The sequence below is a fragment of the Stenella coeruleoalba genome (assembly GCF_951394435.1).
Source record: "Stenella coeruleoalba genome assembly, chromosome: 8".
NCBI classification, from domain to species: domain Eukaryota; kingdom Metazoa; phylum Chordata; class Mammalia; order Artiodactyla; family Delphinidae; genus Stenella; species Stenella coeruleoalba.
The window spans coordinates 37,749,085-37,765,064 of record NC_137154.1 but is presented as its reverse complement, the minus strand read 5'-3'; the positions used below and the strand labels follow the sequence as shown (position 1 = coordinate 37,765,064).

Sequence of the window (15,980 nt, the reverse complement as noted above, 5' to 3'; positions counted from 1 at the left end):
TAAATACAGGATTCAGAAGAAGTAAGGACCTTACCTGTCACTCTGCTTGGTTCCTTTGCTGTCAAAAACAGTGGGAGAGTCTGCCCAGGGCACAACCGCCGTCCAGATGATGCCAAACCAGTTCCCCACTGGAACACCATGCCACTAGCTTCCCAGCGGAGCAGGAAAGAAAAAAGAAAATCTTTATCTGGATTAAGACCAGATTGCTCTTTGAACCTCAATGCCATGAGAGATTCCCAATTCATGCTCAGTTAACATGCATATTATGGAAAAGTTTATTGCCTCAAGAGGCCCTATGGCTGGTCATAGGGATTACCACCAAGTCAATCACAAATCCAATCTTCAGAGCAATCTAAGACCATCAAAGGAAATTCCAACATAGTAAAACTCCCTCCAGAAAGTTCTAGGACACTCCTCCAGAGTCAAATTACTGGAATGGCATTTTTTTCATGATTAACTTGAAAGGACAACTGAGACTCCAGATCGAGCAGGAAAGAACCTTGAAGCTTACCACGTCCATTCCTCACATTTACTGCATGAGAAACTGAGGCCCTGTAGAGGAGCTGTGATTTGTCCAAGGTCATACAGGGAGCCAGTAGCAGAGAAAACACCAGGACTTAACTCTCCTACACCTAATGTAGTGTCTTTTCTACTACACCAAGATGAATTCAAAGATTCCTAATCACCAAATAAATACATATTTACGACTGCAAGATAGCTTCTTAATAGCCACTACTTCAATGGAATGGCCTTTTATTTCCATATTCACTGACTCTAATTCATGTACCCATGTTCTGAACCTCATACAAATGCATAGATGAAATATTGTTATTTTGTCTACAGTCAGATGTGTGTAACTAGGATTCACTATCCAACAGCAACATTAAGGTACTGCTCCTCCAGAAGTATCCTATACCCAATGGTCCTTTAGGCTGTAAACAGACAAGCATGCTTTGTGAAATATAAGTGATGATGATTGAGCACAATGTGAGCAAAACACAGTATTGAAATAAAACAAAACTTACCATCTCTTCAACAAATAAATTGCAAGAGGATAAAAAGAGAGGAAAAGGTACATAAAGATTAAAAGAGACTGGAGATGCCTGATAAAGGATTAATATTTAAAATATACAGTGATCTCCTAAAACTCAACAACAACAACAAAAATTCAAAAATGAGCAAAGGACTTGAAAAGACTTTTCTCCAAAGAAAATATACAAATGGCCAATAAGCACATAAAAAGATGCTCAACATCACTAATCATTAGGGAAATATAAATCAAAACTACAATGAGATGCCACTTTACACTCATTAGGATGACAACTATTAAAAAAAAGAAGAAAATAACATGGGTTGGCAAGGATGTGAAGAAATCTGAAACCTTGTGACTACTGGTGGGAATGTAAAATGGTACAGCCACTATGGAAAACAGTATGGCAATTCCCCCCAAAATTAAAAATAGAATTACTATATGATCCAGCAATCCTACTTCTGGGTACATATCCTAAAGAACTGAAAGCAAGATCTCAAAGTGATATTTGTATACCCATGTTCATAGCAGTATTATTCACAATAGCTAAAATGTGGTCACAACCCAAGTGTCTATCAATAGAAGAATGGATAAGCAAAATGTGGTATACACATACAGTGGAATATCATTGTCCTAAAAAAGGAGGAAATTCTGACATTTGCTACAACATGAATAGACCTTGAGGATATTATGTTGAGTGAAATAAGCCACAAAAAGACAAAGACTGTATGATTCCACTTATATGAGGTACCTGTATGAGTGGCCCAAATCATGGAAATAGACAGTAGAATGGTGGTTGCCAGGGACTGGGAGAAGGGGGAATGGGGAGTTATTGTTTAATGGGTATAGAGTTTCAGTTTTGCAAGATGAGAAAAGTTCTGGAGACAGATTTTGGTAATAGTTGCACAATAATGTGAATGTACTTAATCCCACTCAACTGTACATTTAAAAATGGGTAAGATGATAAATTTTATGTGTATTTTATCACAGTAAAAAACTAAAAGGAATAAATAAACTTTAAAAAAGAGAGAAAGAGACTTGAGATACATATCAACCAATTGCAATGATAAACCTAATTTGGATCCTGATTCAAACAAACCATAAAAAAAATATTTTTGAGATAATCAGGGCAATTTAAACACTGACTAGATGCTTGATGAAATTACAGAATTACTGATAATTTTTTGTAGGTATGATGATGGTATTTTTGGGTAATGTTTTCAGAAAAATTCCTTATCTTTTAGAGATGTGGGCAGAAATATTTACAGATTAAGTGGGGGAGGGAAGGACTTACAATTAAATTAATCAAACACATAATGGGAACTGTGCTGCTTTGTTAACTGGACAAAAATGTACACATAAGACTAGCAATCACAAAATGTTGGTAGGAAAGGGGCAAGGAAACCAATGACAGGCAATTCTTTGGTCCTTCTAATTTCTAAGAGAAGAAGCTGCTTATAAAAGCATAATCACTACCATACAACTCAGTAATCACACTCCTGGTCATTTATCCCAGAGAAATGAAAATTTATGTTCACAGAAAAGCTTGTCCACAAATGATTATAGCTTTATTCTTAATAGCTAAAAACCAGAAACGACCAAATGTCCTTCATTGGGTGACTGGTTAAACAAACCGTGGTTGTTATAGACTGAATTGTGTTCCCCGTAAATTCATATATTGAAGTCCTAAACTCCAGTGTAACTGTATTTGGAGATAGGGCCTATAGGAGGTGATAAAAGTTAAATGGGTCATAATAGTGAGGCCTTAATCTGACAGAACTGGTGTCCTTTTAAAAAGAGGAAGAGACACTGGAGATCTCTCTCTCTTTCCATGCGTGCATAGAGGAAGAACCGTGTGAAGAGACAGCAAGAAGGCAGCATCTACAAGCCAGGAAGAGAAGCCAACCCTCATGGTATCTTGGTCTTGGACTTCTAGCCTCCTGAACTGTGAGAAAATAAATTCCTGTTGTTTAAGCCACCCACTCTGTGGCATTTTGTTATGGCAGCCCCAGCAAACTAATACAGTGGTACCTCTATACCATGGAATATTAGTAATAAAAAGGAACAAATTATTCATACTCCCAACTTGGATGAATCTCCAGGGAATCATGCTGAGCAAAAAAGCCAACCCCAAAAAGCTAAATACTGTATGATACCATTTATATAACATTCTTAAGATGACAACATTACTGTGGGAGAACGAAAGAGCTGAGTGGTGAGAGTAGGTAGGAAGTGGGTGCGGCTACAAAAGAGCCATAAGAGGGATCCTGTGATGGAACTGTTCTGTATCTTGACTGTGTCAAGACATCCTGGTTGTGCTATTACACTATACTTTCACAAGATGTTACCACTGAGAGAAACTGGGCAAAGAGTGAGTGTGATCTGTTTCATTTCTTACAACTGCACGTGAATCTACAATTACCTTAAAATAAAAAGCTTAGTTTTTCAAAAAGTATAATCACACTAAGCCCCAAGTGACCACCAGCACCATGATGCACCGAATCCTTCCTCGCCTCCACTCTTCTCTCCATTCCACAACTGGACTCACCAACGCTTGAGCCTCGGCTGCCATAGCCAGTTTGGGCTGTCCTTCAGCCCAAAGAAGTGGCAACAGAAAGCAGAAAAATGAGCAAGAGAGAAAAAAGGGTCACTGCCTCCTCCACTTTCCACCCTCAACCTCACACACACCGTCAGCCCTATGTGCATCACCCTCTCACAGTACAGGAGACAAGCTCACTTGAAGCATTCAAATTAATAAACATTTACATCCACTAGGAAAGTACTGCAGTTCATGGCAAAGAATGTGGGTCTTGGAATCCAGCCCGTCCTAGACTCTGATCCCAGCTCACCTTTTATTTCCTAACTCCCTGTGTAACTGTAGACAAACACTTTAGCCTCTCTGGACCTCAGTTTCTTCATATGTAAGAGGTACAAACTACCATGTATAAAATAAATAAGCCATAAGAATATATTATACAGGAAATATGGCCAATATTTTCTAACAACTATAAATGGAGTATAATCTTTAAAAACTGTGAATCACTATGTTGTACACCTAAAACTTAACATAATATTGTAAATCGGGCTTCCCTGGTGGCGCAGTGGTTGAGAGTCCACCTGCCGATGCAGGGGACACGGGTTCGTGCCCCGGTCTGGGAAGATCCCACATGCCGTGGAGCAGCTGGGCCCGTGAGCCATGGCCGCTGAACCTGTGCGTCCAGAGCCTGTGCTCCACAACGGGAGAGGCCACAACAGTGAGAGGCCCGGGTACCACAAAAAAAAAAAAAAAAAAATATATATATATATATATATATATATATATATATATATATATATATAGTAAATCAACTATACCTCAATACAAAAAATTTTTAACTCACGTCACTGCGTGCCTATGAGGATTAAATGAGGTACTAACTAAATCAAGAGAACCTAGCACCATGCCTAAGAACATAACAAAGAGCTAGACAACTTCATTTCCTTCCTCCCTACCTGCTAAAGGCTTTCCCACATGACTTCTGCCTTATGTCCCCTCTTTTTAATCAGACTGCAGCACAGCAGGACACTCTGAATTACTCCTTAAAGTTTATTTCTTCCAAATCTCCATGTCTCCTTATTACATGCTTATCAAGAAAATAAAAGCAAAATGATCACCTGTTGCAGCTAAAGCATGCCTGAGTCCAGCAGCAATACTAACAACCTTCTCTCTCAGGGGCTGTCAAAACAAAGAAAAGGACGGCAATCTCAGAATTATCCATCTACAAAATTTTATGTAATTTATGCCCAAACACAACACAGCATGATCCTCATTATGTGTCTGATTGGTTTGGAGCTCCCAATTCCCAACATTTCCACTCATAAACGCCTCTGTATGTATCCCTAAAAGGCAAAATCTTTTTAAAATACCATATTACAATGCCACTCAGGGCTAGGAGGCACCTGCAAGGTCATCCAGTCCAGGGGTTAGCAAACATTTTCTGTAAAGGGCCTGATAGTAAATATTTTAGATTTTGCAGGCCACATGGTTTCTGTCACACTACTCAACTCTGCCATTGTAACATAAAAGCAACATACACAATAAATACATGAATGGGCATGGCTGTGTTCCAATAAAACTTTATTTACCAAGGGTTCTAGTGTGCTGACCTCTGATCTAGTCTAATCCCCATTCAATGCTAGAAACCTGTCTACAACACCCCACCAAGTGGTCATACAACCTCTGTCAAATACCTACTTCCAGTGACATGGGCTCACCACCTCCCCAGGTGCCTGCTCATCTTTGCACGGTTCCATCTGTCTCCTTGGGTGGAACCAAACCTATCTGCCTACTGCTTCTGACAAGGCTTCCCAAACATTTGAAGACAGTTGTCATGTCCTAAGACACCTTGTGGTTCCCAAATTCTTTAAGACTTCGCCCTTCAAGATGTGCAGCTTAATTCCCCTCCCTTTCACTGTGGGCTGGACTTAGTGACTTGCTTCTAATGAATAGGATAAGGAAGTGATAAGTGGCTCCGAGACTAGCTGATGAAAGGCATTGAGGCTTCTTGTTTGACCAGCCTGCCTCCCTCCCTCCCTCCCTCTCTCTCTCTCTCTCTCTCTCATCACTCTTCGGGGAAGTCAGACACCATGTCTAAACAGTCTTATAGAGAGGCCCATATGGCAAGGAACTAAAGCCTCCTGTCCATTAGAGAGCGTGGAAGTGGAACCAGCCCAGTTGAGCCTCCAGCAGACCTCATGTAGCCTGGCTGACATCTCGACTGCAAAGTCATGAGAACAGCTAAGCTGTTCCCAGATTCTGACCCTCCAAAACTGTGAGATAATAAATGCTTGTTGCTTTAAGCTGCTGAATTTTAGGGTAACTTATTACACAGCTATAGATAACTAATACACATCTCTTCTTTAGGAAAAACATCCCCTATTCCATCAGCCATCACCTAGTTTCAAATTCCCTCCCCCTCTTGGTTTCTCTCCTCTATGCTCTGGTTACTCAGTCTCTCTCTCTCTTAAGGGACTGTATATGCACCAATCACAGCCCCTATGGGACCTTACCATATTTGCTTATTTACAGATCCACAGTGTCTTTCTAAACTTTAGAGTCCTCAAGGGCAGGGTCTGAGTCTTATTCACCTCAGTGCCCAGGGCCTAAGAACCAAACCCACACCAGGACACAACATCCTAGATGCAGTGTGACCAGCACAAAGAAGGACAGAGCTCTGGCCTCCCTTCTTCTGGAGACTATATTTCTATCAATTCAGCCCACAATCACATTAGCTTTGTGGAAGATCAAATCTTACTGCTCATATAATTTGAATATACCACCCTTAAATTTTTTTTTTTCCTTTTCAAAGCTAACTGAAGGGCTTTACATGCGGAGTCACTCTCTTCAAACCAACTTACCTCAATTCCTTCTTCTCCATCCCCACTACTGCTGCTTTCATTTGGGGCAGGATCATCTCTCATCTGGATTATTAGCAAGAGTTTTCTGAGTAATCTTCCTTCAATCCACCCCCCACACTATCCCATGAGGCCCCTCTCTAACTCACTGTTAGAGACACTACCTCCCTGCCTGCCCGATCCCTACTGGCACTTCTACCACTTCCTTATATTCCAATCATACTAAACTGCTTGCAGTATCCCAAGCCCTCCTGTTTTATGCTCTATACCCTAGTTCACAAAGTTCCTTCTGTTTGTAATGTGCTTCTTTTGTACCTACTCTGCACATCCTTCTATCCCAAGCCAGGGAAATTTCTACTCAACTTTCAAGATTCAGCGTAAGTCTGTTCTCACCCCACCTTCCCCTAAAAAGAGTCCAGTATTCTCTTTCGAGGCTATACATGCATCTATCATAGTTCTAACATGGTAATGCATCTAGGTACTTCTGTATCTAACATGTACTACTAAACTACAGGCCCTCGAACGCTAGGATTGGGTCTTACTCACCTTTGTCCCCCCTGCCTAAATACAGCACCTACACACAATAGTTGCTATTAAATAAATGAATGAATTTCTCTTATACTTCACTTTGGCACATTCCTCCCATTGTTCTATAAGATACAGTGCGTCAAAATGTTTTTACCTTCTGATTCTGTCATCCAACATATTTAACCATTGCTCCTCTCTGTCTTCTTTAACCATGTGACTTAAGCTAAATTAATTATAACTTATACATAGTGTTCTTAAAAAGCTACCTATTTGCAACTAGAAGCTGTAGCACTTCTTACAACAGGGACTACAGAGTCTAGACTTCCATGCATACCATGTGCTACAGACTCAGTGTCTGTGTTCTTAGGAAATGCATGTTGAGACCTAATCCCCAACACATAATAGTATTTGGAGGTGGGTCCTTTGGAAGGTGAGTAGGTCATGAGAGCAGAGCCCTTATGAATGGGATTAATGCCCTTATAAAAGAGACCCCAGAGAGCGCCTTTCCCCTTCTGGTGGCATGTAAGGACACAGAAAAAAGATGGTTGTCTATGAACCAGAAAGTGAGCCCTCACCAAATATCAAAAATGCCAGTGCCTTGATTTTGGACTTCCCACCCTCTGGAGCTGTGAAAATTAAATGTTTGCTGTTTAAGCCATCCAGTCTATAATATTTTTGTTAGAACAGCCCAAACCATGACCCCAAATAATACCCCACAATACCAGCAATTAGAATTCAGCAAAGTGATAGGAGCAGACCTAAGCTCTCTCCAGTGAAAACAGATCTCCCACTCTTAGTCACTGTTTAAGGAAATTAGATATGAGTGGAGCAGCTTAGGTGGTGAAACTCATTTTAGATTCCAGCATAATTCCTCTAAAAGTTCGCTTACAATATAATCTTCACAAAAATGTGTACATTTTAAGTATGATGCAGTGAAAAGAGCTCTGAACTAAAACCAGGCGTCCTATCTTACACTTGTGCTGTCCAATATGGTAGCCTCTAACTACACATGGCTGTTGAACACTTGAAATGTGACTAGACTGAATTGAGATATACTCTAAGTAAAACATGTACACCAGAAAAAAGTCTACATATAAATGAAAGAATATAAAATATCTCATTAATAAAGTTTTATATTGATGACATATAAAATGAAATAATAATAGTTTGGCTACATTATAGTAGTTTAAAAGTTGTTAAAATTAATTTTACCATGTCATACCATGACTTCGGTGAAACTTAAAAACATCATGTGAAGTAAAAGAAGCCATCCACAAAAGGCTACATATTGTATGATTCCATTTATGTGAAATGCCCAGAATAGGCAAATCCACAGATACAGATTAGCAGTCATCAGGGGGTGGGAGGGGAAAATGGGAGTTAACTGCTATTGGGTACGCAGTTTCTTTTGTGATAATGAAAATGGTCTAAAATTAGATGATGGTGGTAGCTGCACATCTCTGTGAGTATACTAAAAACCACTGAAACATACATTTTTAAAGGGTAAATTTTATGGTATACGACTTATATCTCAATAAAGCTGTTATTTTAAAAATTAATTTCACCTTTTTTTTTACTTTTTTAAATGGCACTGCTAGACACTTTTAAGTTACATATGTGGCTCACATGACATTCCCACTGGACAGTGTGGGCCTATGCCATCTGCCTTACTTAGTGTCTTTAGGCGAGTCAATTCCCACTGGACCTGTTTCTAACACAGTTTCCACTATGACGACTTTTAGAACTGTAAAATGTCATTAATGTCATTATAAGATATATTACTTTTATTGTTTTATTTCACAAAAAATTATAACATGTATGAGAGCTAACAGAGGCTTTTCACTCACAATATCCATCCCTCCAACCTAATTTTTCCCAGGAGAACCTGAGTTTTTCAACTTAAATTCTAACTACCCCATGGGTTTTCAGGGGCCCAGCCAGTCTTTTAGTCCAGGGAGGGATAACTGATACCTGGAGACACTTTCACAGTACACAGGCAAGCTCAATATTAGGGGCTGTCCTTACCTCAATGGCCTGGGGGACCACACATCTTCGAGGCCCATGAGGAATTCCTAATTGGCCAAAGGAATTGGATCCACATGATAGAACTTGACCATTTTCTGCAAAATAGAAATACTTGAATTGCAAATCTAAGAAGTAAGACATCTGTGACAAATGGGTAAATGCTGAAGGATGAGAAGAGCAAAAGGAATGAGAGGAGTGAGTGGGGCCCTGGGCTCCAGCACATTCAGTCCATACGCCCTTCTCTATCCCCCTAGGAACAAAAACAGTGGGCACTGGGCTAAGCGTTTTACACAGGCTATCCACTACACCACCTAATTAATGACAAGTTAGCTGTGGAGAATGCTTAGCCATGTGCCTAGTGTTGGGATGGAGGATACTTATCTCCCACTTTTCATATTTCCATGAGATGGAATTTCCATAATTTTAATATACTCCAGGCCTATCTCCCTGCCCTTCCCCATTCTCACTGCTTTCTAGGGGAGGAGGGGTAACCTAGCCAGTTGGTGAGTTTGGGAGAAGGAACAGCACAGTATGGCTTTGGCACCTTCCTCTCAGGCACTCTGGGCTGACACATAGTAAGGGCTTCCCCTACGGGGGAGGCCTAGAGTTTGGGGAGTGGGTTTGGATCAGAGGAGTATTAGCAGAACCTCTTGGCCTGACAATTAACCTTGCCCTCCAATTTAGCCTTTATCAGTAAAAAGCTGATAATTTGATCTCTACCTGTCTGACTGCTCTGTGATTGTCTCACAATTGATCCCAAATGTGAGCAAGAAACAGAGTGTTACCTACTGACTCCCTACAACTCTGACACAGGCCCACACTAAGTACTTCATAAATGAGAGCTATTGTTTAGATTCTAATAATTACAGTCCAGATTTTCCAGCCCTATCTCCTTAACTGTTAAAACCCTCCTTGCAAAATGCACCCTGCAACTTTCTTGACAACCAGAGAGAACACTTGTGTGTGTTTTTAAATACAACGAGGATTTCATTTAATCAGGGCCCAACATCATGCTCTTCTCACCCAAAGCCTTTGTGGTGATAAAGATTTACCTAGGAGTACACTCACCTGTAAGTATAATGGTAAAATCCCAGCCACAGGCCACCTGTTGGACGGGACATCCAAGGAGGGATTTGCAGGGGGTAAAGTACAGGACATCCTCGGTGTGACCAAGCCCCAGTTGCCCATCTTTGTTCAGGCCACAGACAAAAAGGCTTCCTTCATCTGCAAAATATAAAGGTTTTAGTGGTAGTGTGAACAGGGGAAATTACAACTGCTAAGATGAGCAAAAGGATTTCATTAATTATTTGGAGTCATGGACCCAACTAACTTTTTTCCCACCCAAGTTAATAAGCCATGCATGTTAATGTGTTCTGGACCAAATGGCACAAGTCCAAGGGGCTCCAATCTAACATCTAAATGGAAACTCCAAGTCCTACAGCAGTGGCCAATCAATTACCAAATTGAGCATCTGCCATAACAATAAAAGCCAACGTTTATTCAGGATGTAGAATGTGCCAAGTACTCTTCTGAGGGCCTCAGGCGTGGGGCTGACTTATCCTTCAGGCACAGTGCCTGGGGCCCACCATACTTGTAGAAGCCCACAAAAATGTTTTAATCTAATTTTTTAATAAAAAAATATATGTAATAGGAATATGTAATACTAAATCTAGCCTGGATTATATTAATCTTTATGTCAGTGCAGCTGTAAACATAATTTTAAATATTTCTTTATGGAAGGAGGTGTCCACAAAGGCAAAAGTGTCAAGGACTCATGAAAGTCATAATACAGCCCTGTTAACTCATTGTTTCTCATCATTATTATCACCATGTAACAGAGAGGCAACTGTGGCACAGAGAAATTAAGTAATCTGCCCAAGGCCACACAGTTAACAATTAAGAGAACCAGGATTTAAACCCACACGGTTTGATTCCAGAGTTCATGTTCTTAACCAGGATGCAATATGCCCTCCTTTGCAATATTATAGTGCTTGTAGTACTTATTAAGTACTATCCTAGGTACTCTGAGGGAAGATTATGGAAAATATAAAATTCTTGCTCTCAAGGAATATTCGATTTAACTGCCAAAACTTCTAACTCATATATGAAAGTTAAATATCAATCTATGGTATAAAATGTAATATATGTTGCAACTCGGCCACTACTTGTCTTGTAACCTTAAGCAATTTTCCTCTCTGAGGCTCATTTGGAGAGCGGGCGAGGGGAAAAGAGGGGTGGCCTTGATCTCTGAAATCCTTTCAGCTCTGACAATCTGCCATTCTCTGATGGTAGCGTGATTCCTTCACAAAAAAGTTGTCCTCTGCAAAATACAAAAGGTTGAAAGATAGTAATATAACACCCTAGGGGAGAATGTCTAAATAAGAAAATGAGAGAAAATATATTCTTGAAGGAAGTTACCTGTGACAACAGCAGAGTGACCCGCTCCTCCCGTGATCCTCTTGACACATCCAGGATTACAGAAGTCGCTCAGCTGCTGGGGCAAAAGCACATCTTCCTTGTGGCCAAGGCCAAGTTGCCCATAGCTATTTGCACCCTAGGGATAAAATAAGCCAAGGATGAAAAACTATGGGAACCCCAACTGTCAATTTGAATTTACCTGTCCCTATCTTTCTCACCCTCACGTTCCTCTCAGAGCTTATAACAGATGAGATTTCATAGACTTTTTCTTAAGAAGTTGTTATATGCAACCCACACTTGGACGGTGGCCCCATCCCCAGAACACCACGATTTCCATGTGAGAGGAGCTCTCAGCATCCACAACTCATCCAGTGATACTCTTCGCCTTCCCCTTCCAATGCCCCAGCCTACATGTGTTGCCTTTAGCGGACAGCATAGGAGTTCCTTCTGATAAACGGTAATTATCTAGGGAAGTCACGGAAAGAAATAATCAAGAAAAATAGGAACGAAGTGGGTGGGAAATACGCTAGGATTAGTTCTTGTCCCATCTCCCCACACCCTCACTGGGAAAACTGGCAATGACTTTCTGGAATCAAAGTTAGCTGAGGATTTTGTGCCCTCAAGCAAGGCACACCATTGTTATTTCATTTGAAACAGGTGAAAGAGGTTGGCAACAACCTCTAAGGGCCTTTCCAAGTACAATGTTTTGTTACTGTAAGATTCACATGGTGAGATTCCTCTAAGGAAACAGATTTCCCCTTGATGGGCAATATGTCTGTTGTCGTTATTATATGATAAAGGTCCAGAATCCCTAATCTGGAACCCTTGCAGCCAGATGTACTTCAGACTCAGAATTTTATAGACTTTAGAAAAGTAGTACAGTATATAAATCATATACACTGCTGCAAGGTCTGGGAGCAGCACCCCATAAGTAAAACAGCATTATTTCTGCAGTAAACAGTACAAATAGTTAGTGGGCAAAGACTATAAACAGCCTCATGTCAGGTCAGTTCTGGGTTTACAGAGCTTTTTGTATTCAATATTGAAGATAAGGGATTATGGACCTGCAGGGAAAATCTTATTAAGATTCTGGAAATCCTTATAATTTCTCCAACCACCAACTGCTGGTTGGTTCTTGAGTAGTAAAATTTTTAAAATGTGTTTGTTTTTGAAGACACCTGAATGAAAAAAAGTGATTTAAAATAACTACCAAAAAATGCATATATATATACAAACTCCTGCCCCTTGTGGTCTATTCCACAGCCATCTGGGCTGCAAAGACTCCATGCTGGATGAGGGAGCCATGCAGGGACACAGGTCCCAGAGGCCCTCAGGGCAATATTAGCAACCAACTACTGAGCGCTTCTCTGTGTGCTGGGCATTCCCCTTTAATTCCACAGGGTGCGGGGCATTATCATTCATTTCATAGATGAAGAAACTAAGGCTCAGAGAGTTAAGTAACTCCATGATGGCAGGAGCTTTGTTCTGCTCACTGCTATTTCCCCCACACCTGAAATGGTGCTGGCCCAAAGAAGGTGTGCATATATTTTACAGTGAATTAATGTAAGACCCTATGAGTCCCTCAGGAAAGAGCAAATGAAAGACTTGCACGGTGTGAAGTGGAAAGCATGTGCAGAGGATTTCTCTGCTAGCCATGAGATCTCCATGGCTGCCCCATTACCAGGGCTACAGGTTGCTGAGCCAGCGTTATGAGATTCAAACAATGGCACCAAATTTTTGTAATGCAGCAAGAGGCCCTAAATCCATCATAAAGCAAAACAAAAGGAAATTTTAATACAATCTATTACAGCTGTATTTGCCTTCCTTACAAACACTCCAGACATGACACACACACACACACACACACACACACACACACACACACACATCCAAAAAGGTAAATCCCCTTGTTATGAACTGAATTGTGTTCTGCTGAAATTCATTTGTTGAAACCCTAACGTCCAGTACCTCAGACTGTGACTGTTTTTCGAGATACGGCCTTTAAAAAGGTAGTTAAGCTTCCATGAGGTCATAAGGATGGGACCCTAATCCAATATGACTGGTATCCTTATAAGAAGAAACACATGAATGCTCCCACCCACAGAAAAAGCCACATGAGGACACAGCAAGAAGGAGGCCATCTATAAGCCAAAGAGGCCCCAGATGAAACTAAACCTGCTGACACCTTGATCTTGGACTTCTACCCTCCAGAACTGCGAGAAAATAAATTTCCATTGTTTGAGCCTCCCAGTCTGTGGTATTTTGTTATGGCAGCCCAACAAACTAATACACCCCTCCACACAGATAATGCCTCAGGAAGAAAATACCAGCAAGCCTCCAAGCACAGCAACGAAGTTAGGTTCAACAGTATTTTTGCTTCAGTACTGACAAGGCCATATATGAAAGGCTTTTTCTGTCAGATGTTTCCTCTGTCTACACAGACCCCAGTCCCTGGCCTGGGATAAGCACCCACCCAGGCACACATTCAATCCCTAATTCCACCCCCAGCTCCAGTACCACCCCAAAGACACAGCCAGACCACCTCGGGCCAAACCACGCTCTCCCTTCTGCCGGGCTGCAGCAGTCTTGCACTCAATAAATGCTGCCTGGTACTGATAATCGCCATTTTGCAAATTAGTCTATACATACTGGTTTTAACAGCAGTAAAGGTCTTATTCTCTTCCCCCCACCGCCCCCAACACGAGAGCTGGAAGTCTTTCACTCTTTTGTTGTTCCCAAAAGACCAGCACATAGCTCGGCACACAACAGGTACTCATTCATCCATTAGTCAACAAATATGTACTGAGCACCTTACAACGTGCCAGGCACAAGCCAGGCACCATACAAGACATGCACGGCACCCACCCTCATGACGCCTACATTCTGGCCAAGGAGACCGACATTAACAAGTTATACGTTTCATTACAAGCATGTGCTATGAAGAACTACAAGACTATGTTTGTTCCCGTGCATCTGGTCGGCTGCCTGCCACACACTCCTGTGCACAGACTCTCCTCTCTTCCAGCCACGACACATAAAGATGACCCTGTCTCTCAATGCTCCCGTCAAACCGACACCAGCGCAGTCTCCCACACCCTCCGTGCAGGCAAGACCCGGTCACAGCCGAGTATCAGTAACTATGCAGGGTCTCCGCCTTGTGCACGGCCCAACACCGCCGGCCCCACACCAAAGGCTGCTCCGGCCAGGCTGGGGTGGGGCTGGGGAAAGGCCTTCATCCTCCTGGCAATGGGAGGGTGAAGGGCACAGGTGGCCCCACGGGGCTCTGGGACGGGGAGATCCTCTCTCCACAGAGCCCTCCGCTCCGCCTCTCCCGGCGCTATCCGGGCCTGAAGTCTGTCGCGGACCCAGACGCTCTGTCCTGGAGGCAGGTTCTTCCCACTGCGCCGCCGCCCCTCCGGTCTGGACCCCACCAGCCAGAAGCCTTAAGTCACCCCATGAAAACCCTTCCCTCCCCGCCCTCTCCTCCTCAGCCCCCAGCCCAGGATCCTCCAACCCGGAGCGCCTCTCGGACCTCGGCTGCCTGGCCCCAGGACCGCCCACGCCGAGGCCGGGCGCTCCCAGCGTCTGTGCGCCCCTCAGTCCCAGCGGCCACGGCCCGGAGGCGGAGTCACGTACCCAGGCGAAGAGCGCGGCCGCAGCAGGGGCGGCTGCCGTGGCGCTCGGCTCGCGCTCCATGCTGGAACGCTCCGACGGCACTTCCGGTGGCGGGGAGGGGTGGTGGCTGGCGCGGGGGCGGGCTCTCAGGGGGAGGGGCGGGCACGGGGGAGGGATTGGTGTCTGAGGTGTGGGGCAAGCGCGGGGGCGGAGCGGGGGCGGGGCCCGCCTGGGGAGAGGCTTGCCAAGGGACGGACCGGCCTGGGGAGGGATTGGTGACTTGGGTGTGGGGCCGGCACTGGGAAGGGTCTGTGGTTGGAAGGGGGCCGCGCAGTGGGCGGGGCCGCGGACCGCTCCCTCTTGCTGCCGCTAACCTGGCGCCGGCGGGAGAGAATAAGTACCTCACGGAGCCGCCTCCCAGTCACCCAGTGCCGGCGCGCTCTGAGCGTCTCCGCCCGCGGCCTCCGGTCTCGCTGGGACGCTCTGCCTCTCTTTCCCTCCTCCCCTCGAACTCCTTGTGTTGAGTGAAAATTCTATACGAGTGCACTACGCTCAAAAGTTCACAAAGCTCCCTCAGGTTAGAGTCCCACGACAGCCCAGAACGGCTGACAGGACGGGGATTGCATCACCCTTTGATGGGGAAGAACTTGAGCCTGGGAGGGGGTGGAAAGAGTCCTGACCCAGTGTCTTAGGGCGAACTGTCTTTGGGCCCGCTTTGGTGTGCAGTTTGCAAAATCGGAGGGAGCTTCCTGGTGGGCGAGTGTAGTGTCTTGCATCGTTGCCGTCGCCCTCAGCGCCTGGCACGGAGCGAGAACACACACCCCGACACAACTAAGGAGGCTGGTTCTCACTGACTCCTTCCCGGGGCGGCCTTCTAACCCTCAGCGCTCCCAGCATGGCCCTGGCCCGGATTCCGATCATCAAGGTAATGACTTGGATAATAACTGGATAATTTTCACCCACCAAAAAT

At 43.5% G+C, this 15,980-nt stretch overlaps 1 protein-coding gene across 2 annotated transcripts in view; it reads right to left on the bottom strand.

Annotated features, from left to right (window-relative positions):
* SERGEF (secretion regulating guanine nucleotide exchange factor) overlaps positions 1-15,108 on the bottom strand; it is a 219,054-nt gene extending 203,946 nt beyond the window's left edge. Inside the window, exons 1-6 of one of the 2 annotated variants that reach the window (XM_079928080.1) lie at positions 15,032-15,108; positions 11,396-11,531; positions 10,046-10,201; positions 8,978-9,072; positions 4,685-4,745; positions 35-148 (exon numbers count right to left, since the gene is read on the bottom strand). In XM_079928080.1, coding sequence (XP_079784206.1) covers positions 35-148; positions 4,685-4,745; positions 8,978-9,072; positions 10,046-10,201; positions 11,396-11,531; positions 15,032-15,091 — 622 coding nt within the window. In that variant the 5' untranslated portion in view covers positions 15,092-15,108. The remainder of the gene's footprint in view (positions 1-34; positions 149-4,684; positions 4,746-8,977; positions 9,073-10,045; positions 10,202-11,395; positions 11,532-15,031) is intronic. The other variant, XM_079928081.1, reaches the window with a different exon arrangement.
* Positions 15,109-15,980: the final 872 nt, after the last annotated feature.